The following is a 27,292-nucleotide window of genomic DNA, read 5'->3' as shown; positions in this document are numbered from 1 at the left end:
TTACACTATGAGATCCTGGAGCTCTTGGTCAGTCAGCTCATTCACCTCCATGATCTTTTCCAAGTGTTCCATGTATCTGACATGGTCCTGCAAGAAGTGTGGTACTCTCATGTTCTCGATCACCGCAAATTCCTTCAAGCGATCCACATCCTCGTAAGAGACCTAGAGGAGAGGACAGGGGGTTAAGTCAAAGCTGTACCCATTTTGCAAATTGACATGTCTAAAACACACAATTTCATTCCCCTCTCATAGGTGACAAAAGGATTCCAGGGCACAGGTGTTTTAAAGCATCTTGTCAGAATCCTTCTCTCGAGGTGATAGTAAAGTCTGGTTTTATGCATGGTCCAGTAAGGTGTGCATTAGAACATGATCCCGGGGAATTACTACATCCTGTCAAAGGAGGCCTGGTTCTGCTTCCACTGAAGTCAATGAACAGACTCTCAGGGCATGTCTACACTACAAAATTAAGTCGACTTAAGTTAGGTCAATGTACAGCCACTACAGTAATTAAATCGACCACTGGTGTCCACATTATGCTTCTTCTGTCGGGGGTGCGTGTCCTCATCAGGAACGCTTGCACCAACTTAAGTGGGGCATTTGGGGGCACTGACAGCCGGAGCCCCACCGCCCCAGGGCTGACAGCTGTCAAAGGCAGCAGCAGACCACGTAAGTAATGCAGTTTCTACACGGACACTGCGTCAACTTAACTAGATCGACCTAAGTGCTATGCCTCTAGCAGAGATGGAGTTGTTAGGTCTGTGTAGCGGGCGAGTTAAATCAGCAGGAGGAACATGGTAGTGTAGACGCTTACACAGTCTACTTAGGCCTTTCTTCTTCTTTTTTGACGTTCCTGTTGTACGTGCCAGCAGACATCCAGTTTCTTACACTGGGGCTGATTTCTCCTTGCACACCTTATGTGCTCTGGAGCTTTCCTGACAGAGATGCACAGTGCAATTGGGGCAGGGGCACTCTGACACAGAAGCCACCATGTGAGCAAGATGTGAAAGACCGAATGAGCCTGCGGACACGAAGGATGAGGGCTGTTGCAGGCCTCTTAGGTGAGGGGGAAGGAATGGAAAATCTGGTCTTAGACATATTCACATGCAAGGGGAGCGGCAGGCCCGACAGGAGATGTGAGGAGGGAAGGGGGGGCTGTTGTGGCCAAGGTTTGGGAAACTAGAAAGGGAAATGAAAAGGCTCTGTGGATGTATGGAGACTGCAGGGATGGGAGGAGTCCTCGTATGGTTCATAGAAGTTTTGGGGAAGCAGCCAAACTGTGAGTGCTAACATGACCCAAGCTTCCAAAGCTTTAGTTTCACCCCCAATAATTAATTTGTGTTTGTGCGGAGCAAAATTAAAACGTGTCATTCTAGTACAAGGGTTGCCACCTCTGAGGTACAAAAATCTGGGACATACAGGATGATTTGGGGCCCATAAAACTGGACAGCTGGCAGGGTGTACTTAGCTGTCCTAGGAAATCAGTATCTCCAAAAAGGAATGATACTGGGAAAACTTGCATAGGTGGCAACCCAATTAGTAAGTAACTTGTTACAAATGATGATTGCAGTATTGGCAATCTAAGCATTCCAAACCAATGAGTAAGGTCTCAACAATTGTGAGATTGTTACAAAAATAATAAATTATGGGTTTATTTTCTGAGCCTTCAGAGTGCAGGTGGATCATTTTCAAGCATTTCTCCGCTACCATACAGACTATATAGTTACTTTTTTAATGACAGCTGAGATTCTCACATCCCACTCCAGGAGCTGGGGCTTTAAGAAAAATCCCAAGTATCCCAAGACTCATGATAAAATTGTGAGCGTTGGCAGCACTGTGATTGAATCGTGCAGGGAGGAAGAGTGGAGGGGTGCTGGCTCGGGTGTTAGCTACAAGAGCATTGGGGCAATGTCCAGCATGATTGCCCCTGCATTGTTGTGCAACAGGCAGGCCTGAGGCATGGATGTTTCTACTAACTGGCACGCCACATTTCTCTGAGGCTTTTGTGCCAGATCCTCTTCCCTAGAAGTCTCAAGTACAAGGCTGTAATCCTGCTCTGCTCCTGCATGGGAATGGGGAATGCTCTCATGAGCACTTTTGCAAGATCTCACCCTACACAACTACCTGCTTCTCTTTGCTAATCGATAGGGCTCTACCAAATTCACGGTCCATTTTGGACAATTTCACGGTCATAGGATTTTAAAAATTGTAAATTTCATGATTTCAGCTATTTAAATCTGAAATGTCACGGTGTTGTAATTGTAGGGGTCCTGACCCAAAAAGGAATTGTGGGGTGGTTGCAAGGTTGTAGTGGGGGGGGGGGGGAATTGCAGTACTGCTACCCTTGCTTTTGCGCTGCTGCTGGCAGTGGTGCTGCCTTCAGAGCTGGGCAGCTGGAGAGCGGTGGCTGCTGGCCGGGAGCCCAGCTCTGAAGGCAGAGCCACTGCCAGCAGCAGTGCAGAAGTAAGGATGGCATGGTATGGTATTGCCACCCTTGCTTCTCTGCTGCTGCGTGCAGAGCTGAGCCCTCAGTCAGCAGCTGCCACTCTCCGGCCGCCCAGCTCTGAAGGCAGCAGCGCAGAAGTAAGGGTGGCATGGTATGGTATTACCACCGTTACTTCTGTGTTGCTGCTGGCGGGCCACTGCCTTCAGAGCTGGGCTCCGGCTAACAGCTGCCGCTCTCCAGCCACCCAGCTCTGAAGGCAGCGGAGAAGTAAGGGTGGCAATACCGTGACACCCCCCCCCCTAAAATAATCTTGCAACCCCTTTGCAACTCCCTTTTGGGTCAGGACCCTCAATTTGAGAAATGCTGGTCTCCCCCATGAAATCTGTATAGTATAGGTTAAAAGTACACAAAAGACCAGATTTCACAGGGGAAGACCAGATTCACGGTCTGTGACATATTTTTCATGGCTATGAATTTGGTAGGGCCCTACTCATCGAGCATGTGCAGTCACTAAGTTTAAAAAAAAACCTGTCTTTGTAAAATTAAAGCAACCTTAGAAATGAAAATGTTTCTGCAAGGGATTTCAGCTAGAGCTTCTTTGATTCATTTTTAAATAAGGAACAAATAAAGTACGTATCATTTGTTTTTACAAAATGTGGCAGGGTGGCCAGAGAGCTTTGTAATATTGCATAGATTTCTCCCACCCCCACAATTCTCCCCTATGCTATTGCAGGGATGGAAAGAAATGTAGCTTCTCTAGGATACAGCTTTAATCACAGTGGAACAGGCTGGCAGTGATATAGCAGATTGGGAAAAGAGTTAAAGAAAGTTCTGCTAACTCCCTGAGGCAGGTGGCTTGTTAATCCATCTATACGTAAGGGGGTGGGGTGGAAAGAGGGTTTAGACTGAGCAGTCTGGAGGAAGACTAGGAGCAGCCAAGTCTGGGGAGCTGCTCTTACGTTATCTTGTTGTCGTTACTTAACAACTCCACACTCCGGGAAAGGGGTGAGATTGGACTTCATATAGTGTGCAGACTGTTTGTAGAGCAGGTTGGGAAAGGCACCTGTTTGTGCACAGATATGTCTTTTGAGCTACAGTGGAAAAATAAATCATGATAAAAAGAGAACAAGCACAGGCTAATCCAGGTCAAATGGGAGACTTACTGTTTAAGAGGACCACAAAAAGGGAAGAGCTACATTACAGCCTGACTAGTGTAAATATAGAAACATCTAAAAGCCAAACCCTAGCTCAAGTTAATTGGCTGTGTGCCGGGAAGCTATGTGGAAAGTGGCAGAGAATGGAATCTTTCCCCTCACGCTGGGGACACGGCCCTGAGCGTTGCTGTGTACAAGGTAGGATGGCTGAGGTTAGATGCCTACAAGATGTCACAAGTTGTCTGGCCCCTTTTAAGAGGAAGTGGTGTCTAGTGCACATGTGGTTCATCAGCTACCTCCCACATGAGTTAAGTGAAGGCCTTGGGCCTGAGAGGGTCCAGTCAGGAAAGAAGTAGGTGAGAGGTGCCCGCCAGCCTGAGGGTACAGCTATGCCGCAATAAAAAACCTGCAGCACCAAGTCTCACAACCTGGGTCAACTGGCTCAGGCTCACAGAGCTTGGGCTGTGGGGCTAAAACTGCAGTGTAGACATTCAGGCTCAGACAGGAGCCTGGGTTCTGAGATCCATCCCCTTTGTGGGGTTTCAGAGCCTGGGATCCAGCCCAAGCCTGAACATCTACACTGCAATTTTTAGTCCCACAGCCTGAGCCCAGCAAGCCCAAGTCAGCTGAGCCAGCCCAGCCACGGCCAAGCTGCAGTTATTTTAGTGCCGTGTAGACGAACCCTGAGAGAGACAGGAAATCAGTAGGTGAGAGCTGCCAGAGACCAGGAGATTGAGAGGTCCCTGAAGGAAGCTTTAGGTTGCTCCTGGGGGAAGGCTAAAGACAGGGGAGAAAGAAGGATTTGCTGGCTGGTCTTCCCAAACCAGAGGGCTGAGGGCCAAGTGGGTATTAGGGATGTTCCCTATGTGAGGATGAACTCCTAGGAAAGAGGCTGTGGGGGATCCCACCTGGGAAGAGCAGGGTTGCACTTCAGCTGGGATGGCTGTCCTAGTAAAAGGGCTGGAGAGGATCCAGGAAGAGCCTGGGTGTGGTGAAGATGCTGGAGCGTGGTATGTGCTATGTCAGTGGACCCAAGGATGTGGGATTTTACAGACTACACACACTGGCTGTGAGAAATGGACCATGTTATGGATTTGAAACGATGTTTTGGCAATATCCTGCCCCCCAGGAGGGTATCAGTGAGTCAAGAAAGCTTGTGTGGAGTTACTGGGGACTCCGAAGGAGGGAGACTGAAGCAGGCACACCTGTCATGCAGTGGCCTCCCGCTGAAGAGTGCTCAAGGCAGGACCGCTCTATGAAACTGCCCTTTCAGCACCTTGCCTTCAAATTTCAACCTCCTCCCTCCACAGGACAATGAATTTTTGTTTCTTACAAAAGGTCAGATTCCTATCTGACCTGCATCTACCCAGGTGCTCAATAGCTGTGATCAAATTATGCCCCAATCAAGCTGCATTTCCCCCAGCCACTGCCATCACTAAATATGGTATTTGGCAACATTTTAGGAGGGAAATATATGACTCACCACATAGCTCTCTCTTAATAGGCTACTTCCACCACTGTGTGCAAGCAAACCTATTGTACTGGGTAAAAAAAGCGATTTTTTGTTTTTGAGTTGATTTTTTTAAGCTGATTTTTCTGTCACGCTCGTCAGATTGCTTTCCAAAAATGTGTATTAGTCACATTTTACATTCTGACTTTAAAAATTATCTGATTTGATGCATTTAGGAATTATGTGCAAGCTATGAGCTCTGTTTCTATTGTCTAGCTTTATTTGTACATGATTATCACATTCTGGGCTGTAAGGATTCCAAGATTTAATTCCTAGCTAAACCACTGCAAATCTCTAAAATGGCTACTTCTCAATATTATTTCTCTCCAGGCTTCAGCCTCTTTCATCTGTTTCTCCCCTCTGGGCAGGCCAAGCAGCTTGCACCAGCACATTAGTCTTACTCTTTGCATTCCTACACACTGCTGTCTTCAAAATACCAAGTAAAACGAGAAGTAGCAAAAGACAGGACTTTTCCTGGGATTGACAAGGCTTTTAGCACTGGGGTAAGGGAAGAAGACATAGAAACTCCTTAATGAGCACTATACTAAACACATTCCCATGATAAATCAGGGATTGATTTTACAGACCTATTAATTTATCAATAAAATATAAAAAGTAGTTATTCCATTTTGGACCCACATAGAACTTGTATTCATGGTAGAAAAATGCCAGAGGAAAATGCACATCTTGTGATCTGTCATCTGCCCAGAATAATCAGTACATTTGCTGCAATAAGCCATGAGAACATTTTCTAATTTGCAGAGAGAATTTCCCAAGTGGATGGAAATCTTCATTATGATTGGATCCTTTATTTTTTCAAGCTCTTTCAGCAAAGCTTAATATTCTTTTTGGAACATCCAAATCCTCCTCTTCTTTGTTTAAGTTGGTCTCATCATAACACTTCTTTACCATACGTCAAATTCCAGTGGGAGCCTTCTGTTCATGTCTGATGGCAGAATTTGACTTTCTAAGAATAGCCTCAGTCTTAGTTTTCTTGTAAAAGATATATAACAAAATGTATTAAAATTACATTAAAAACCCACATTAAAAGAACACTAAAGTTGCAAATGCCAGAATGAAGGGTGTCTGTGTAACTGTACTTTGGTCCTCTTGTGTACATACATTATGATACAGTCTAGTTGCATGATCCCATGCTATGTTTTCCACAGGACACCTGCCTCATTCAGTGCACAGGATGGACAGTGCTTATTTATTCAATATTTCTTTTAATCCTCCTCCTCATTCAATGTCTAGTAGCCGCAGGCTATATTTATTGCATACCATTTAAATCCTGCACCAACACAAAATTATTAATTTCCTCAAGGGCTTTTCTATTACATTTAATCAATGTCATATCTAGTGTTTCACAAACAATCATGAATTTATCTTCATAATATCCCTGTGACATAAGGTGGTATTATTGCCATTTTGCAGATGGAGAAAAGGCACAGAGATTAATGCCAAAATTGTCAAACATGTTGACTAATTTTTGGTGCCCAATTTGAGGAATCTTGTGCTTGATTTTTTTTTTTCAGAGTACTTAGCATTTTTATAGCAGTTTATATGTTCAAAGCACAGCTTCCACTGACTTCATTTGCAGTTGGAAGTGCTCAGTTCTTCTCCAAATCAGACCTCAGGATCTCTAGTTGGGCACCCAGAAAATGAGGAACACACAGTTAGTGACCGTGTGTAAAAAGGTTGGTTTAAAAGACTTGCCTAGCATCACATAGGAGTTCTATGGCAGAGACAGGGATAGAATCCAATTCTCCAGGGTAGCATTCAGCTGCCTTAACCACAAGACTCTCCTTTCTTTTCCTGCAACCCCCTGCCTCTTTCATTACACACCTTCCAACTTCTGCAGCAAATGAGGGAGGGGTCCTCCAGGCACACTACAGCTTCACACATACACCAACTCCCTTCATTCCCTGAGCCTAACCCATCCTGTGCACTGAATGAGGCTGGGTCCTGTGAGAAATATAGTATGTGATTACATAATTGTATCCGAATGGATGCACGCAAGGGGGCAGAATTAAGATTGCACAGGAAACCTTAATTCTGGCAGCTCCTAACTTTTTTGAGCACTTGATTTTGAAACCTTATTGTTCTTTTAAAGTAGTTTTTTATTCTATGTAATTTCCTAACGTTTGAATAAAACCAAACTGCAAAATCAGAATTTAGATCATATAGAATCACATGGGTCATTGGCATGGGACCTTTGGATCCACAGCCCAGATTTTCACCACTTTAATGGAGTATGTGGTAGCAGTAGTCGGCTATTATCCTCTATGTGGACCAGCCACTAGACACACAGGCCCAGATTCTCAAAATTATTTAGGCTCCTAACTTCCACTGGAATCAATGAAATGTGGGAGCCTAAATATCTTTGATGGTCTGGACCACAGTTTGCTAGTGGGTTTCACACCTATTTGCTGACAGCACAGGAATGCTGAACTCAGGACTCCTGGGTTCAGGTCTAGATTCTGAAGGGGAGTGTGTTCAAATGGTTATAGACCTTGCTGCCCCTGTCCACCCCAATGCCCCATTCCTACCCCCCTCTGCTTATCTTCCCAGTCTTCCCTCACTCCTTTCCATTCTAGTTAGTCTACATCCTCCAACTCTTCTTTGTTGCCTGGGTGCCAGTAAGCGGAACACTGAGAGTGCAAAGGGAAAATAGTCCCCCTGCTCTCAGTTCCAGTGCCTGATGCCACAGTGGCCCCTGGCAACCAGATGAAGTGGTTGCAGAAAAAAGTCCTGCTCAGACCCAGCAGAGCTATGACAGAGCATGCTCAGCTGCAGACTTGCCAATACCCACAATTTGATTATTTTAAAGACCCAGCTACTGGAGTCAGCTTATTACCTGAAAAATCTCAGATTTCATTAAAATAAAAAAGTAAGTTTCTAGTCCTCATGTTTCCAAAGAAAACCATGAAACTATGAACCCTAAATGATCCAATACCAGAAGACAAAAGGAACAAAATATATTATTTTAACAATCTCATAATTTTTAAGCCAAGTCATGATTTTTGAGGGGCTTGACTTGTGATTTTTTTTTTTTTTTTTTTTTTTTTTAACGCTGAGGGTTGGCAATACTCTGCAGGGATGGCGCATACTCAGTTCGACTGGCAGACAGGAACTCTGGGGATTGAAGAAGTCCAGCACAGAAGAAACAGTCAGAAAATAATGCTGCCAGCCTCTAAAATACATCTATTGAGTATGTGTGAACTGTGATTTTTTTTTCCCCCCCCAGAGGCTTATAACTTAACAGGGAAATCACAAGGACATCAAAAAGCACATCCTTGATACCAGAGTGACTTCCTGTCAAATTTCACATCTCTGCTCCAAAGCATGGAAGCACGGCAGCTGCAAGAATTTTTTAATATGGGCAAAACAACTTATTTTCCCTTAACCTAACAGCTGACCTGTTTTGATAGAAACTTTCCCAAAAAAGTCAGCCTAAGGCAGACACTCACTGTGGACAATTTTAGCCCAAATGGTAAGGTTCAGCAGTTAGAAACAACTGAAAATAGATTCTTATCATGGAAAATGTTAGACAACCTTAACTATAGATATCGCTACCACTGTCACCTATAAATAAAGTCCATTTGTCACATGTCCACTCAATGTGATACACTATTTATATAGCTTAATATTATATGGACCAAATGTAACTGCATTGGATTAGGCCCATTGTGTATTTCTGAAATGGTTTGCAAACAAGAAAGCCAAACTACTTGGTAACATCTGTATGTCAATGACTTCTCTGTTATAGTTTCCTTATTTGTTGTATATTATTAACCACATCTGCTTTCTCTCCATATAAATAAAGTACTTCCCTATAATTTTCTCTAGAGGGCAGGAAGCAATTTATGTCCTGAGTCACATGTTCCTGACCAGGCTTCTAAAATGGAGCAAAGGCCTTGGATAGACCAAGGTCTTTCACTGGCTCTCCTAGACGTCAGCCCCTGACATTTCCAGCCTCTTCAAATATGAGGAACTCGTTCTAGCCTTCCTGGAGCTATGTAGAGAATGAGGTAACATCAAATTAAGTTTTCAAGTGCACAGCAAGAAGCCTGCCAACGGTTATTACTGAAGCCGTGGTGAAACCATTACATGGAAATATTACCAGTGTGCCCCACTACTGCGGGGTCCAGACAATGGATCACATGGCTAGCGGCAGCTAAGAGAAGAGAACCTTATTTGCAGAGGACTCTGCTTAAAGTGGAACTCAGTAGATTTTTTGGGAAAGTCTATTTTAGTGGTTTCGGCAAAACTTGTACATTGAGACAATTTCTACATTTTTTTCATGTAATTCCCCCTCAGCTGACACCCAAAGGGCCAACGCATTGGTAGACAGATTCATGCTAGCATGCTAAACATAGCAGTGTGGACGTTGCTGCATGGCCAGACACTTGGGCTAGCAACCTGAGCTCTGACCAGGCGGCCAGGTGGGTCCTGAATGTGGCTGGGGCTCTAGATGCTATTATAATACACCTCTACATCGATATAACGCTGTCCTCAGGAGCCAAAAAATCTTACTGCATTATAGGTGAAACCGCGTTATATCGAACTTGCTTTGATCCACCGGAGTGCGCAGACCCGCTCCCCCCCCCCCCCGGAGCACTGCTTTACCGCGTTATATCCGAATTCGTGTTATATCGGGTCGCGTTATATTGGGGTAGAGGTGTACCAGTAATAATAGCATCCAGTCATAGATGAGCATACTGAGACACAGGGGTTATGTCTACACTGCAGCTGGAAGTGAGCCTTCTAGCCCAGGTAGACTGACCTACGCTAGCTTTACGTGAGCTAATGAACTAAAAATAGCTGTGTGGATGTTGTGGCACCAGCAGAGACTCAGGCTGTCCCCCACAGCTCAGACCCAGGCAGTTGGGTGGGCTTAAGAGCCCAAGTTTCCATTGGTGCTGAAACATTTTTAGCATGGTAGCTTGAACCCTGCTAGTACAAGTCTGTCTAGCCAGGATGGGAGACTTGCTTCCAGCTGGAGTGTAGACATACCCAAAGATGTTAAGTGACTTGCGAAGTTGGGAGCAGAGCCCAGGATTCCTGACCCTGTGTCCTTCTTCAAATACCAGATCACACTTCCTACTCTCATCTAAAGTCAAATCCCACATTGGTGGCTACTTCCCTGTCTGTGCAGTTAACGCTGCAACTGGGCTACAGGAAACCCACTGACATAAAATCACACTTCTGTCTGCAAATACATTACCTGCCATTGTTACAAACACCTAAGATAAAAATGATTTCGAGAGAGAGAGAGACATTATTTCTTTTTTATTTCATTTGTGTACTTTGTAGATTGGCAGGACTTTGTGTAAAGTCTGCCCATTGCTCCAGTTGTTGAGGTGCAAAAGGCCCATGCAAACAGGGAGGAGAAAAAGATTTTTAAAAAACAGAGAAATGTGACTGTAAAACCACAAACAGGCAGGTATAAGGTGGTAGGAACCTGACAGGAAGGTGTAGATCCTGAAAGTACTTCTAACTTACTCTTTGAAATTGACTATATTTCAAGTTGGTGGTGTCTCTATACTATAATGTACAGTGATGTCTGATTTTACAGACAGTGAAGATTCAAGATCAAGGTGATGCAAAGGGCACCAGCACATTTTAAGACAACACCTACAGAAAGTGATCCCGTAATGTTCATGCAACTTAATGACTATTTAGGAAAGCGCTTATTAAATTGCTACTATTGCTTCTGTTTGGAGATTGATTCCACTCACCTTTCCAAGAGCCATCAGCAAGTGGAAATCGATAGACTCCCTGTATCTTAGGATTTGGAGGATGCCATCCAAGTATACCTGATCCTTACTGAAGCAGCCTAAAGGAATCAGAGTCATGGTATTGTTTTCAGGCTTTTTCAAAGCAATGCATTTGCCAAAAGTAATTGTACACAAAATTATTTTATTTCCTGCCATTTAGATATTTTTGTCCGAGGACTTGCAAAATTTACCTGACACCCATTGGCTAGAGGATTAAGCCTACGTGAAAGACACTAAGGGTACGTCTATATTTACTTCCTGGTCCGGATGTAAGCGATCGATCTTCTGGGATCGATTTATCGCGTCTTGTCTAGACGCGATAAATCGATCCCGGATTGATCCCGGAAGTGCTCGCTGTCGACGCCGGTACTCCAGCTCAGCGAGAGGACTACGCAGCATCGACGGGGGAGCCTGCCTGCCGCGTCTGGACCCGCGGTAAGTTCGGACTAAGGTACTTCGAATTCAGCTACGTTATTAACATAGCTGAATTTGCGTACCTTAGTCCGAAGTGGGGGGTTAGTGTGGACCAGGCCTAAGCAAAGGTACTGGCCGTTAGGCAGACTAGCTTGCTGGGAATCTGACAGTGTAAGGCAGGGAGCTGAGCAGCTTTAAAACCCCCGGTCACAGAAATTTGCAGCACTATCATAACAAGCCCTGCCCATGGCATAAAAAACAAGATAGGGCAAACTGTGAACCTAAAGGTCTTGACAGTGTCTCCTTTAACATCCCTTAAAAATTCCTTTACCAAATCACTTTGAAAGTCCTGAAAAAAAATACTGTTTTTCATCTCAATCATTGTTTTAAATGAAGGATCCTTGCCACTTCATAATATCCATTTTAGAAAACAAAGAGTTTAATTTTTCCACAACCCTTTGCACAAATCCTATCACCTGCCAACAGAGCTGCACAGGCCCCTTATTTTGAACAAAGCTTTTGGAGAATGAAGATGGAATGTGCTCAAACTACATAGGAAACCAACCTGGCTGGGAAGTATCAGTCCACCCCCTCTTGGCTCGTACACAGTAATCCCACCTAGTGTTGGGGTCCTTGACAAATCTCCCCACATCCTGGAAGAGTTGACTGAAGGACATTTGGCTAGCTTGATAGACAGTGTAGTAGAGAAGGGCAGCCCTCCATAGAAAGGGGTCTTTTCGGAACAGGACACTGTGAATACTCGCCAGGCCTTCCTCGGTAGGGTTGATTGGCTTTAACCCGAGCTTTTTACGTCCATTCCAATTGCACCAAGGCTGGCTGTTGTTGTTAATACCTCGAAAATAATGAGTTCCTAAAAGGAAAGAAGCAGGGAGCTTAGAACAGTAACAACCAGTGTCTCAAATAATAGTACAATTAGCTATCACAGGAGCTAACCAAGTTTAGGACCCAACTTCAGGATTCTCACCTATTGGGACAATGGGGGACTGGGAAAGGAGGTAACTTTGGCCTTGAGGACAGTGGAGAAGGTAATCAATGGTAATTAAACGAGTGGAATAGCACTCATCTAAGCGCCAACAGTGCAGGGTGTCCAAAGGGTGATTCCAGCAGAGATTTTCAAAAGGACCTATGGGATTTAGGAGCACACGTCCCATTGAACATCACTGGAACTTTGTGCTCCTAAATCCCTGCAGGGAGATTTTTCAGAAGTGCACAACCCACCAACATTTCTCTAGTGTAGACAAAGCCTTGCTGTGGATGGGAAGTGGGGAGAACAGAGGAGGGAAGATTCAACATACACGAGTATTTCTGTCTCCTTGAGGCTGATCATAGAGCATTACTGCAGCTGTAGAGGAGGCTATTGCCCTGTAACCAGAGGGTAGTTATAACGGTGGTGCAGGGCATTCACAGGCATAAAACCTAAAAGAGTAACTTGGTCAAAGCCATTGGATTTCATCTGGGTTTGGTCTGGTATATTGGGGCTGGGTCACCCAAAACCTAGAAAAAGTTTGAGAAACTTTCTACTATCCTGGGCTAAATGTTTGTAATTACTGTATTCTATGTTATAGAGGTTTTTATACCATGCTCATCACTGTAGTGTCTGAGTGCCTTCCAGCAGTGCATTAAGCAATATGACTACTACACATATGTTGTGTTGTTTGTTCGCTCATCCTCTCCCCAGATAACTCAAAACCAGGGGGGACTTGCACAGATTTGGGGTTCACTGGCAACATTTCTCACATCTACATCTCTCAAGGTACTAGTCGGGTGTTTTAGTTCTACTGTATACTACAATTATAAATAGTCCTTTCTTATGCTTTACCATATCTACAGTAGCAGGGGCCAGAACTTCTTTTGGGTTTGTACAACGCCTAGGACGTTGTCAGTGTTACTGAAAACAAATAATAAATAAGAATGCACATAGTCTCTCTGGCATGAAGAATTCAAAACATGTGTCCATACCTATTTCGTGCCTCAGCATCCCTTCTAGCCAGTGCTCACGTGCAGTGGAAACATTGATAGTCAGAGTTGGGCGGCCATTCAACACTGTCATTGAGGCACGAGAAAGCAGGTCCTCAGTGAGATGAACTACAATCTAAGGAGAAAGAAAGGCTTGAGGCTTAAAAGAGTTCTTTTCCTTTCCTGCTTTTTGCCGCTTCTATTCTCCCTCTCACTCCCCCAGTGTTCTATCTGGACTCAGTCACATGCCTCTCAAGGCTCTTCCCAACAAGACGCAAATGAGTTTTTGTGTCTCTAGAAAGGTTCTGTTCCCCTGTGCCTGTGTGAAGCCTCGTTGACTTCAGTGGGACTTCGCATGAACATAAGGGTTCAGACATGCAAACCAGATGGCAGAACTGGAACCTAACCGTCCTAGAGGGGAAACAGTGAAACTGACTGAACAAAAAGTGCGGTCAAATGCACTAAGTTAACAAACTGAGAAAAGAGAAAAGAGAAAATAATTCTCTTTTAAGTCATTTATTGGAACCTTGCATATTACTAGTAGCAAGAGAAGGTAAATTAAAAAAAAAACCCTGACAAATAGGTACTTAAATTGACTGAGTATATATATATATATATATATATATATATATATATATATATATACTCAGGTTTTTTTAAAAATTATTATATATATATATATATATATATATATATATATATATATATATATATATATATATATACACACACACTTAAAAATACATTGAAACTAAGATTTATTTAAAAAAATTCATTTCAAATCTTTAAAGGTCACCTACAGAAGTGGGAAGGCTTAGCATACTATCTTGCTGCACTATGATGCTTAATGGGCCACTTAATACGTAAATCCTATTCTAGTGGATTAAGTGGTACACAGTCCTTGTGTGGACTCTTTCCACAGGAGTAAATTTCACCGTGTGTGTGTGTGTAATATTCATTCCTGACATTCAGGTAAGACTAGACAAACCAATGAGGTCTACCCGGTAAAATTCAAAATCCAGCATAGCTCTCCTGTTTAAACCTAATTCAGCATAAATGTATACAACAGGAACAAGAAATATAGGAAGCAGCAAAAAAAAAAAAAAAAGCTTTGCAATATAAGATGACTGCAAATTAGAGGAGTTTGTGATACAGCATTAGAAAAACCCAGCGCAGGTTGGGGCAGACATACACATAAGTGACTAAATGGGGATGTGCTACTCTACAAGTAACTGAAGGGATAAGGAAGGAGAGTTGTTATTTCAGGTACACCTCCAAGTAACAGAATGAAATTAAGAATGGGAACACATAATTCAAGTAGCAGGAAAACTTCCTGATGAGATCTATTACACTGTGGAATAATCTCCCAAGAGAAGTAGTTGGAAGCCACATTGTTTAGATCATTTAAAACTAGAATGGACAAACCCATTAGAAAATATAATGTAAGGAGCAAGTCTATATTGACAAGGGACGCACTACTAGATAATCTTATAGGTCTTTTCTATCTCTAATTTCTGATTTTGTGATTAAAGGGGAAGCTTTTTCATTGATCCTGTGTGCATCCTACCTCACCAAGGCAGCCTTCTTTCACCATGTATTTCCTGACATGATTCCAAATGCGACTTTTTGGTAGCAGGCTGCCTCCAGTAGCCTGCTCAAACTTTTCATAGCTTCCATATTTCTGCAATGTCCGTTCCATAATATTGACAGACTGTAAAAGAAAAATGCATAGCAGACATAAGTGCAATAAGATTCCAGCTGCAGACTAGCAATTGTATTACCTCTGTAGCTATGGGACAAATGGTTGTTTTTTTTCCCTTTAACTCTTATGGGATACATTACTGAACTCCTGTAGTTACATATAAGCTAATACCCTCAGTAATCAACTTCTGTCATCCTCAGAGCCACATTATGAATGCAGATACATTAAGAAAAAGTTGCAGGAACCTGGTTTACTCATATTAGACTCCTATGGACACCATCATGCTCCACACACCTAGTATTAGCTCAGTAAATGGAAACCAATTCCTCTATGACTTTGGGAAAAGTCACTTAAACCCAGATACTCAATGGGAGTTAGGCACCTAAATACCTTTGAGGATCTGGGCCTCTTTGTCTCAATGTCCCCATCTGTAAACCAGAGATGAAAATATGTCCTTTCCTACCTCACAGGGATGATCTGAGGGTTAAGGAGTTATCACTTCTCTCATTCAATGTAGAAATGTTAAGCATTATTACAATCTCTCTGTTTATTTTTTGATATTTTTTAATTTAGAAATGCTGAATCATGACTGAGCATTCCTGATGATTACTGATATTTTAACCCCTCTGTACAATGGATGCATGTGTTTGGAGAGATACGGGGTGAAGGACTGGGAAATCTGTTCAGTTTTCCCATTTAATTATGGAACTATTTTCCTCGTAAGCACAAGAAAGGTGGCAAACAACACTTGACACACAAACTGATATTAAGTGTATTTATCTGGAAATGCTTATACTTTGTTGCTGAAAACAGAACTGAATATAGATAGCACAGTGTTCAGCCCTGTATGATGGGAACTGAGGTTATTGTGGCTGAAGATCTTATAGGAGAGATGGGGATAGCCTACCCCGATTTATTTTCAAATATGCCATTTAGTGCACTCCAAAGACAATAAAATACTTATGAAGATCAATTTTATGATATCCAGGATATGTCAACTTTAGTAGGGATGATTTAGCAGTAGCAAAGCAGGGAAGAGAACTCCTTCAGAGACAGGATGGCTGAGGAGAATTCAATTTGTTGGGAGAATTTTTACAAGGAGCTCCCAGGAACTCCAGCCAGCCAGTATTTGCCAACCACAAATGTTAAAAAATCATGAAATTGACTTAACAATCATGAGATTTAAAAAAAAATGGGTTGAGTTCTTTTTATTTCCCTGCTATTTTTGAGCCTTTAGGGTTCATTTGGGTCACATTTTCAAGCTTTTCTCTACAACCATCAGGGCTAAAAATCTCCTTTAAAAAAAAAAAAAAAAAGCTGATATTCTCTTATGTTCACAAGACTCCCGGAGCTGGAGCTTTCAGACAAATATAAAATATGAGACTTGTTATAAAACGATGAGAGTTGACAATGCTGCACAGGACTGTTTATAGAAAACTACCCATCTAAGATGATGTCACATCATTTCAAATGTATTCCTCCAATATTTCTTGTTGCTCCCTTATTTCGGGCCTGATCCTAGTGCCCTCAAATACAGTTAATATGAATGGGATTTCAGGGTCTGCACCATTTTACAGGATTGGGCCTTGAGTAAGTATCTCTGAGGGTAGGACTAGACTGCAGTCACGGGGTGTGATTGTAGTTTGTGTAGACATATCCCGAGCTAGCTTTAATATAACTCGCTCAGGTCCCAGAGTAGTGAAGCGTAGCAGCGCACACTTCAACGTGGGCTAGCCCCACAAGTAATTACCCATGGTTCCAACTGAAGGGCATGCTGCCACAGCTTCACTGTTCCAGGACCTGGGCTAGCTAGATTAAATCTAGCTCGGGTGTGTTGACTGGAGCTGCAATCTTGAAGTGTAGACATAGCCTTAGTTTCTTGCAAAAATGAGATTTTAATGTTTTAATTATGAGAACTGCATCTGCAAACTGTGTTGCTGGTTATAGGCCTGCTCCTTCAAGATGCTGGAACCTCCCTGAAGAAGAGCTGAATTTCCTCCTAACTTCAATGTGAATAGAAGATCTCAGCACCTTCCCTGGGGGAGAGGATCAAAGTGAGAAGGAACCATACTTTACCAATGTTAGTCACATTGCTAAGCCTTAGTGTACTACTGGAAGGTACCCAGATGCTACAATGATAAGGTCACTATACGAATTATATAAAATAGATTAGAACAGGACTGAGCCTTACCACATTAATACTGCAAATATAATACCACTTATAATAATGGGAAACACAAGACTTTTTTTAAAATGCTCTGACTCCCAGTATACTGCAATAATAAGGTGACTATGCACACAGTTTGCGACTAGGTTATTCTGATATTTGGGGAACTTGGTGGGTAGACTTACTGTCCATAAAATATGATTAATTTAGAAACTTACACAGCTACAGATAGTCTTGTTTTGTTTTAACTAAAACGGAGCAATGCCAAGCAATCATCATTGGAACACACTATAATGTTATGCATGAGACATTCTTTAAGTATTGTAGCTCTTGGCTGAAAGAGAGAGAGAGATTCTCTGAATGCTGAACAAACATTCCACTCCATTTCTGATACTTTCCTATGATCAAGCTTAGAATGCTGCCTCTCACTTACTACAGTATCCAAAGGGCCTCCTGTGAGATCTGAAGGCTCTATTTAACTGTGTCGATCAGCAGCAAAGTTACTAAACTTAGCTCTAAAGAAGCCATTCTCCCTTTTTTATTTTTATACACAGGTTCAGGGGCAAAGGATATATCTGTGTATTACGTGTACAGTAATTAGCATGACCTTTCCTCCCTAACAGACATCTGCACCTGATTTACCATATCAAGTTATTTACTGAACTGCTTTATAAGTGTCTTCCCCAGTCCCGTCCCCGGCCCCACAGTGATTTCTCTCTCTGCCGTCTGCCCCGGGCACCCAAAACATACTGCTGGGGAGGGTCGCGTGACCGCTCTTGTGGCTTCCCTTTGCTTCCCCATCAGAAAGTCATTTCTTTGCTTCCCCGCAGAAAAATATGTGGGGGACATAGATTCTGCGCATGCGCAGGGGTGCAGAATTCCCCCAGGCGTAATCTAAGCAACATTTAGTTCTTAGTTAATAGCCCAGTTTGTTTATTAGTCAGAGAACCTGTGTGCTTTTTCCAAGTTTTTTTTTTAAGGCTGAATTATTAACTTGTTCTAGCCATCTTCTGATATTCATTTTAAATGGATGCTTTCCTGTTACTGTGCAGATTTTGATGTGTGCTCTCATGCTTGTATACATCACTTATAAGTAAAATAAGTTTCCTACTTAGTTACAGGTGTACAGTTTACTTTCACTGAATAACCTGAATAATTCAGTACAACAGTTCTTCAGTTTCTCTTATAGCTTACCAGATCTTTTAAGATATTCATGTTACCTATTAGTTGCTATATATATCTGGTTTCACTGAACAATAAATTTAATTTCACTCTTTCATTTAAACAGAATGTCTCCTTTAATATTTTATCCTTTGGCATAGACTTTTCTTCACTGCTTTTTAAACAAGGAAATTCAATGAAGTCTGTTAGGTAAGCACCTGAAATGCTAAGAATTGGGCACCTTTATAGTCTCTGAGGCTCAAATCCCTTTGAACATGCAACAGAGATCTGCATTCACAGTTAAACTTAATTGACCAATAGTCTCTTATTCTGATTCCCAGCCCTCTTTTCTTCTCTCTTTCTTACCCCCAACATCTATTCAATTCCACCTCTCATAAATGAATAGTGGATAGCTTTTACTAAAATGCATTAAGATGTTGAAAATAAGAATTTAAATTAAATTTAACAGGCAGTTCTGGTAGGTGAAATTACTGCACTAATTGATTAGTAAAGGCCCAACTCTGCCACCCTTACTCATACTGAATGAACTCCTTGCAGGTTATAGTACTACTCAGCATAAGGGTAGCAGAGTCTGTCCCCGTGGGTACTAGCCAGTTCTCATAAATGCCAATGAGAGCTTCTCAACTGAGAGCTAGATAAGGCCCTAAAACTTTCTGTCACAACTATGTTAAACTTCATAATTTAACCACAACAATAATACATTAACTATATAATAACCACAGTAATATGTTTACACAATGAACAATAGGGAGTGTTCCAGGTGTGGAACATGCCACGCCTTGAGTGGGTTGTTAGTCATGAGGCCAAAGGCAGAGCAATGCAACTCCGCAAGAAGCCGTAATATGTCTAAAGTTACCATGTACAATTATTTATTATGACATTGCCTTTAAAAAGCTCTTAAATAATTTGATCAAAATTGTAATAAATCCTTGTGAAAAAAGTTTCATATTTTCAATTCTGTAAATAGAAAAAAAATGTTAAAATCATTACTTTAATAGTCAAGTCAAAGTGCTTCACACACATTGCTAAAATTGGCCTCTCTACACTCTTGGGGGGACTCGGGGAGGTAATAATTGTCCCTATTTACTAGCTGGGAAACTGACGCACAGATAGGTTAAGGCCAAAATTTGCAGAAGTGGCTGCTGGTTTTGGGAGCTGCTGGTTTTGGGAGCCTCTGTTTTTGGAAGCCCAACTTAAGATACCTCAGGCCTGACTCTCACAACTCTCACTGACCTCACTTGTAGTTGTGGGTGCCCTGCACTTTCAAGCCCTATCAGTCTCAAGATGAGCACACCAAGAATGGAGGCAGACAAATTAGTAGCCACTTTGGAAAATTTGGTGGTAAGTTACTAGCTCAAAGTCACACAGCAAGTCAGTAACAGAGTCAGGAATGAAATCCAGGAATCCTGACTCCTGTCCCCTACTTTGATCACTCAACTTATCTTAAATAAAAATAAAAACTTTACAAAAATCTGTATTTTACATGCTTTAAGTGGCTTCCTACTCCCAAGACTTTCCCCAAGTCCTTTCTTTTTCCGCTTTTTCCACCCTAGCCACCACTCGAGGACTTTCTTTTTCATTTAATTTTTACTAGATGCTGAGTCGGAAGCAGCATGTGGCATCAGAATCATCTCTGTTGTTGGGGTGTGGAAGTGGGAGTAAAAGGCAGGCCTACCCTCATGCTACGGGCTGCTGAGGGATGTGTCCCAGCAGTGGTTTCAACATACTTTTTCTGTCAGAACCAAGTATCTCATCAGGGCTTCAGAGAGATGCTTCAAACACGAAGGGCAGCCCACACTAGTCCCAGTTCAACTTTTTAAAAAAATTAAATGAAAAACAGCTCTCACTGGTGGGGACTAAGCCTTGTTAAGAAACAGAGATAAATAAGGAGGAGGGAGAGCTGGAAGGAATCTTGAGAGCAAAGTTGGGCAAGAGGAGTGGCAAAGATGATAAGAATAAGAACTAATCTCTAAAGCTAGGGAAGGGATGATATATGAAAAGAGCACAATAAATTAGAGTAAGGACAAAGGGATTGAGAAGAGATTTGAGGATGTGGATGAAAATATATGTACTGCCTGGTGCTGAGTAAGTTTGTTCACAACATGAAAGCTCATAGATAAAGGAAAATGAAGAGGTTTAGTAAATGCAATTACAGGTAATCTTTAGTAGATAATCCTGCATTTTGACATTGTTTATAGAGGAATGTTGATATTACCTGTGATGCAGTTTAGCAAATAAAAGCAGCTCTGACATACGGTACTATCCCAGAAGAATGCTCTGCCATTTAACTAATCAGAATGCAATATTTTCTAATACTACTTCATTATATATAGCAGTGAGGAAATTTCTTTAGAACACTGAACACAAATGAAGCTCTCAGTGACAGGAAACTCCGATCACTAATGCTAGGCATGGGAGTCTCTGTAAACCAGTGGATGGAGCACTGGCCTCAGAGTCAGGAGACCTGGGTTCTATTGCTTGTTGTGTGACCTTGGGCAAGTCACTTGTAGAAAGAAAGCCCTTCCAGAATAATTATGGTAACCAATCAAAGCCTGAGAATGTTGCAAAAACACTGGGGCCTATGTCCTGTTATAGGGGAAATGCTTTATGTACTGTACATAGCGGTATTTGACTACAAACTACTTGACATACTGGGTACTGTTGGTTAACTAGTTCCAAGAGTTGAACTGTCTCTTCAGAATGTATCAGTCACTATAAAAGGCTATAGAGTGTTCCCCCTTCTCTTCCCAAATTCATTTTTCAGTTCACACTGAAGTGAGGCAACAACTTGGCCCACACCTTAGCAAGAATATACAAGTTACTGATTGTCATTTTAGATAATATGTTGGTTCAGCTGGACAAAATCTGTAAGAGTCTAAATTCAAATCTGCATGAAGATGAGGTTTTCTACTGCAAATGAAAAGAAATAGTGCCATCTGCTGGGATTGGTATTATTTGAGTTATGACTGCTCATATTTTGTTTATTTAAAGTCCAGAATCTGTTTATTCAATTTCTTAACAAGTCAGACTTTGAGATGATGTTATTCCTTACCATTTCAATCACTTAAAATAATTCATTTGATCAAGCCGTTTGCAGCTCTATCAGGGAAGAGACGTTTTCCCTTGCTATGTATCTGACTAATGAGAAACCATCAGAAATAGCACGGTTCACTGGACAGAACACAAACATATTGCATTACTGTTGTATTATGATATTAAAAATTGTGGTTCTCTGCTTTTAATTATAAAATAGAAAAACTTAAAGTGACATGTCAGTCCCTAAAACCAGACAGCATATTGCTGAGGAACCATTCACTATCAGAAAAGGCATTTATTCATTATTACAGTGGTTCGGTCTACTGAAATAGGCTGAAAGAAATCAAACCTTTAAACAGATATTTCACAGGTTTCTGTATATGCAATCTTCACATAAAATGTTTTTAAGGTCTCATATTTTAAAAAAAATTCCAACATACCAGGCTGAATTGTTTGTTTTTTCATAATATCACTAGCTCTTTTTGAATTTAAGTGCATTCTGCAAAATTTAGTTTAACAATAAAACGATTTTATTAGTTATAGAAGGAAAAGAGGACCTGAATTTGCAATCATCTATTTTTAATGCTTCTAAAATTATCCAACGAGCAAAAGGACATTTTTTTTTTTTTTTTTTTTTTAAAGACAGAAAGAGAAAGAAAAAACCAAATACATGCTCCTCAATAAAGGATTTTTTTCCACTTTTTAGGACAGAGCAGATAAGTTATAAGTTCTGTTTTTCATAATGGTAATAATAAAACCAAGCTAGTGGGTTACATTAATATATATTTTAATATAAATCTGCAAACTACACCTTTAAATATCATAAGGCAGCTATGTGAATCAATAAAAATGAATCTCTGAACACGTCTGTGGCCATAAAATTCTCCCTAAATCAGATGTTAGAGTCATGGGTGCTTGGTTTTTTTGTTTTCAATTTTTGCACTGAGCTTCTTTGTCATTTTGAAGTGAAATAATTTGCCTACTCATGCTCACAAACCAGAACCTACTACACAATGACAGAGCTTGTAACCAGGACATCACTTACAATATTTGATTCTCTGTTAAACACATTTTCCAAACACCCTTTATTTCCTAGGCTAGTCAAGGATCTTACTAAAAAAGCACTAGTGGAAAGAGGGTCACTTCTGAAACTGGGTAGATAAGCCCTGACTGTGTCTTATTTTGTTTACAGTTAAAATAGTTTAAAGTTAAAATAAAAACATTTTGAGCCTGAGAATACATAGGTAGGAAGCCACATTACTAAAACGAATGGAAAACTCTGCAGATTAGTGATCAGACAAACAACATCATCCTAATAATCCACAATAATCCACACTGAAATTCGGCCATGTATCATAGGAAAACTGATTTATGCAGCTTTACCTGTCCCTGGAACAGAATTTCAGTCACATTCAAGGGCATGGGCACTGATTTGCTGCCTGACTGAGCTTGATGCAATGTGAAAATCCTTCCAAAGCTAATTAAACCAAATGAAATCAACACATGCTTATCCAATAATCGTGACCTTAAGGCAAGCAATAATGAATGTATGATTGCCCCCTAAATCCTCGTGTCATCAAGAGGACTGGCAGGTTTTCTAGGCTCTTTCCCTCCCTCCCTACTTCCCTCCCTCCAGCGCCCCCTTGAAACATATACAAAAAAAGTAATTACTATGTGGCCCCTTTCATGCTTTAAATGGGGTTAGAGCTACAAAATGTTATAGTAAAATCTTGATCCACAGAGCAGGCTAGTCAAAGAAAACAAGAAATAAAGAAAGACATCTAGTAATTAACATTTTGTGGGCAAATCCTTATAGATCAGGGGTCGGCAACCTTTCGGAAGTGGTGTGCCGAGTCTTCATTTATTCACTCTAATTTAAGGTTTTGCGTGCCAGTAATACATTTTAATGTTTTTAGAAAGTCTCTTTCTATAAGTCTATAATATATAACTAAACTATTGTGGTATATAAAGTAAACAAGGTTTTTAAAATGTTTAAGAAGCTACATTTAAAATTAAATTAAAATGCAGAGCCCCCCGGACCAGTGGCCATGACCCAGGCAGGGAGAGTGCCACTGAAAATCAGCTTGCATGCCGCCTTTGGCACGCATGCCATAGGTTGCCTACCCCAGTTATAGATTATGATAGTATGTTTCAGGTGCTTTAGTCCTGAAAAAGATTTTTAAAATCAAAACACGTTCAAAGTGAAAAGGCTGCTATAATACGGATGTGCATTAAGTACTTCTAATGTGGCATATAATTTGTATTCTGTCAAATGCCATATTTTCATACTCTATTTTAATGTAGCCTGTTATGAGATAATGAAGAATGTTCTTGTGACGGGCTGGATCACAGAAACCCCCTTGGGAGCTGCCACCCGATGTGCAAAGACTACCCCTGCTCCTGTTTTCCCTGCCAGCTCAGCAAGACAGGGTGCTGGAGTCCTGAATACAGACAGTAGGATTTAAGTGGTTCCAAGTAGTAACAGACAGAACAAAGTAAGTCACCAAGCAAAATAAAATAAAATGCGCAAATCTATGTCTAATCAAACTAAATACAGATAATCTCACCCTCAGAGATGCTTCAGTAAGTTTTTCTCAGACTGGACACCTTCCAGGCCTGGGCACAATTCTTTCCCCGGTACAGCTCTTGTTCCAGCTCAGGTGGTAGCTAGGGGATTCTTCATGATGGCTCCTCTCTCCCTCCTCTGTTCTCTTCCACCCCTTTATATAACTTTTGCATAAGGCGGGAACCCTTTGTCCCTCTGGGTTTCCACCCCCCCCCACTGGAAAAGCACCAGGTTAAAGATGGATTCCAGTTCAGGTGACATGATCACATGTCACTGCAAGACTTCATTTCCCACTTGCCAGCACACACACATACAGGAAGCCTAACAGGTAAACACAGTCATCTGCAGACAATGGTCCTGGTTAATGGGAGTCATCAAGATTCCAAACCATCATTAATGGCCCACACTTTACATAATTACAATAGGCCCTCAGAGTTATAGTTTATATTTCTAGTTTTAGATACAAGAGTGGTACATTTCTACAAATCGGATGATCATACTCAGTAGATTATAAGCTTTGTAATGATACCTTACAAGAGACCTTTTGCATGAAGCATATCCCAGTTACGTTATACTCACTTATTACCATATTTTTCTAAAACTATCCCAGTTACATTATATTCACTTATTATCATGTTTTTATAAAACCATATAGACTGCACAACGTCACAGTTCTCACCTCAGCAAACAAAACCAAATGCTGTCTTTATAAGTGGAAAAAAGTACTACAAAGAGGAGTGAACAAGGAGCATGCATAACAATAACTATACCTGTTTAAGAAACTTGTTGGATGCTTGGCTGTGCTTAGCTAACACATTTGGCAATGCAGGATTTGCATATTCAAATTGAGGATTATAGATAAAATCGGACTTGAAGAATTTAATCTTCTCTTTTTCCACATTGGAAGGCTTGATGGCAGTTAGTATACAGAGTTTTCGGCCAGAGACATCTACCTCTTTACCATGGCTTTTTGACAATTGAGGCTGCTTTGGCTTTGTTAGACTAGAAAAATAATGTCTCTTAGCCTTGCTTTTGGGTCGAGGTGGCAGTCCTATGCTGTTCCCGGCAACAGAAATACTGTGTGTAAACTTTGCACTGCTAGACACTGGGCTAGCGATAAAGATGGATGGCTGCCTGTTCATGCAATACCAGCCACTGCTGAGCAAAGGCAGTGGGACTTTGATCTTGCGGTGCTCGTTGCTTCGCGAGGTAGTAGAAGACTTGGTGGACTTTCTGTGCCTCTTGTGGTAGGCAGATGACAGCTTTTGAGAGTGGTGTTTTTTCTCCTCTTTGCTTTGCAGAAGGACATTGTAGCTACTGGTTCCTGTTGTGAAAATATCCTTAAGGATTCCAGAGGACAGGTGCTGAAGACTGCTTTCATTCTGAATGGTCAGCTTATGTTCTTCTGGATTTAAGACTGACTTTTTAGAGAGCTCTTGCTCAGGCCAGTGAAGTTTTTCTGCATTTAAAAAAAAAAAGAAAACAGAAAGCTAGAACAAATCTGACTGTTCTGTAATGACACAATAAACAATATACAATTCTTAGGACCTAACCGAATAACAAGTATGAAACACAGAATCTGAATACTAAATAACTTTACATGACTACAACTACCTTACGACAATCTTGATTTTAAGATAAAAGGAAACAGGCATTTCTCTCTCTGTGTGTATGTGCATGCGTATGCATGTTTGTGTGTGTGAGCATGCATGTATTGTTAAACAAGCTAGATGTGGAATTTCAGGCCTAATTTGCACAAGCAACCATCGGCGCCAACTTTCCCCGGCGCTGGTGGGGGCTCACGCCCCTGGCCCTGCCCCGACTCCATCCTTTCCCCACCCCTGCCCTGCCCCCCATTCCAACCCCTTCCCCAAATCCACATCCCGTCTCTGCCTCTTCCCTGAGCGTGCCACGTTCCCCTCCTCCCTCTCCTTCCCTGCCGCGCGAAACAGCTGTTTCGCGGCGCAAGCGCTGGGAGGGAGGGGGAAAAAGCGGGCACGCAGCACGCAGAGGCGGGTGGAGGCAGAGGTGAGCTGGAGCGGGGGGGGAGAGAGCGGGGAGCTGCCGGTGGGTGCAGAGCATCCACCAATTTTTCTCTGTGGTGCTCCACCCCGGAGCACCCACAGAGTCGGCACCTATGCAAGCAACTATGCCCATCTCCATCTCCATCTGTCTAATATGGGTGTACAAACTCAGGTTACGTCTACACTACCCTCCGGATTGGCGGGTAGCAATCGATCTATCGGGGATCGATTTATCGCGTGTAGTGTAGACGCGATAAATCAATCCCCGATCGCTCTCCCGTCGACTGCTGAACTCCAGCTCGGCAAGAGGCGGAAGCAAAGTCGACGAGGGAGCCACGGCCGTCGATCCCGCGCCGCGAGGATGCGAAGTAAGTAATTCTAAGTCGGTCTAAAATACGTCGACTTCAGCTACGCTATTCTCGTAGCTGAAGTTGCGTATCTTAGATCGATCCCCCCCCAGTGTAGACCAGGCCTCAGTGCACATCTCAGCAACTACCATGTTTAAATTCAGGTGCTGTGCATGTGTATACACATTTAAATAGTTCAGTTATGTAATCAGCTTTTCTACTTGTGTTTATTTTGAAGCAAATTATGATTATCTTTAAAGATTCTTTCAAAAAGTAATTGCTGTTTACAAATATTGTGATCCTTGAATTATACAAGCAGTAAGGGGCAGTGTATAGGTGCACCTCACCAAAAGTAAGACATGCCCTCAGAAACTCTCCTCTTAGGCTATGTCTACACATAGGGCAGCATGTAGAGTACATACACTGTACGCCCCACTAGCATGGCTACAAATAGCAGTGAGGCACAGCTTAAGCAAGTAAAATAAAGACACACCAGAACCTTGAGCTATATACCCCTTCCTGGCTCTCTACATGTCCTAGCAGTACCTCTCCTGTCTACACTGCTATCTTTAGCCATGTAGTGTCCCGCTGACTCCCCACTGCTGGAGCGTTTTCCCACCATAGGGAGCTGCCAGAGCGAAAGACTCAGCAGTGGGCAGACGCTCTGGCAGGCAAGAGGCAGAGGGGAAAGGCCCCTGCCAGAACCTTTCACTGTCGCTTTTAGCTACACATTGCCATATGGCTGCTGTCTGCTTTTCACTGTGGCATGTAACTACATGTACCCTACATGTCACTGGCAGTGTAGACAAGACCTTAGACACAGTTCCTCAGGGACTCCTCTGTTGTGCTGGAGAGGAAAATAATGTGTAAAGTCCTTTAAGAGTGTGATTTATTCTACCACGTGCATCTAGTCTGCTCTGCGAGACATTGAATAGTAGGGTCAGAACCACAGATCTCATCTACCCGCTACTCTCAGCCCGGTTGCTCCTG

The 27,292-nt window shown here is 42.0% G+C and overlaps 1 protein-coding gene across 1 annotated transcript; it reads right to left on the bottom strand.

The window, feature by feature from the left end:
* On the bottom strand, positions 1-26,879 carry MATCAP2 (microtubule associated tyrosine carboxypeptidase 2). Its single transcript, XM_065398402.1, has 7 exons — positions 26,849-26,879; positions 24,702-25,390; positions 14,846-14,989; positions 13,282-13,414; positions 11,867-12,172; positions 10,849-10,946; positions 1-162 (listed from the first exon to the last, which is right to left on the bottom strand). Exons 1-7 carry the CDS (start codon positions 26,877-26,879, stop codon positions 1-3), a joined length of 1,563 nt encoding a protein of 520 aa, XP_065254474.1.
* Between the last annotated feature and the right edge of the window lie 413 nt (positions 26,880-27,292).

Source organism: Emys orbicularis, chromosome 2 (assembly GCF_028017835.1).
Source record: "Emys orbicularis isolate rEmyOrb1 chromosome 2, rEmyOrb1.hap1, whole genome shotgun sequence".
Taxonomy (NCBI): Eukaryota; Metazoa; Chordata; order Testudines; family Emydidae; genus Emys; species Emys orbicularis.
The sequence above is the reverse complement of the archived record's forward strand: the minus strand, read 5'-3'. Positions and strand labels throughout refer to the sequence as shown.

What these genes read in the sequence shown, in the direction of transcription:
- MATCAP2 (XM_065398402.1), bottom strand. Translation starts at nt 26,879, where the DNA reads ATGGCTAAAGATAGCAGTGTAGACAGGAGAG. An exon ending in TAGCAGTGTAGACAGGAGAG is followed by an intron (nt 25,391 to 26,848) that starts GTACTGCTAGGA and finishes TTTTAAATGCAG; the next exon opens with AAAAACTTCACTGGCCTGAG. An exon ending in GATGCTGAGGCACGAAATAG is followed by an intron (nt 12,173 to 13,281) that starts GTATGGACACAT and finishes CTTTCCTTTTAG; the next exon opens with GAACTCATTATTTTCGAGGT.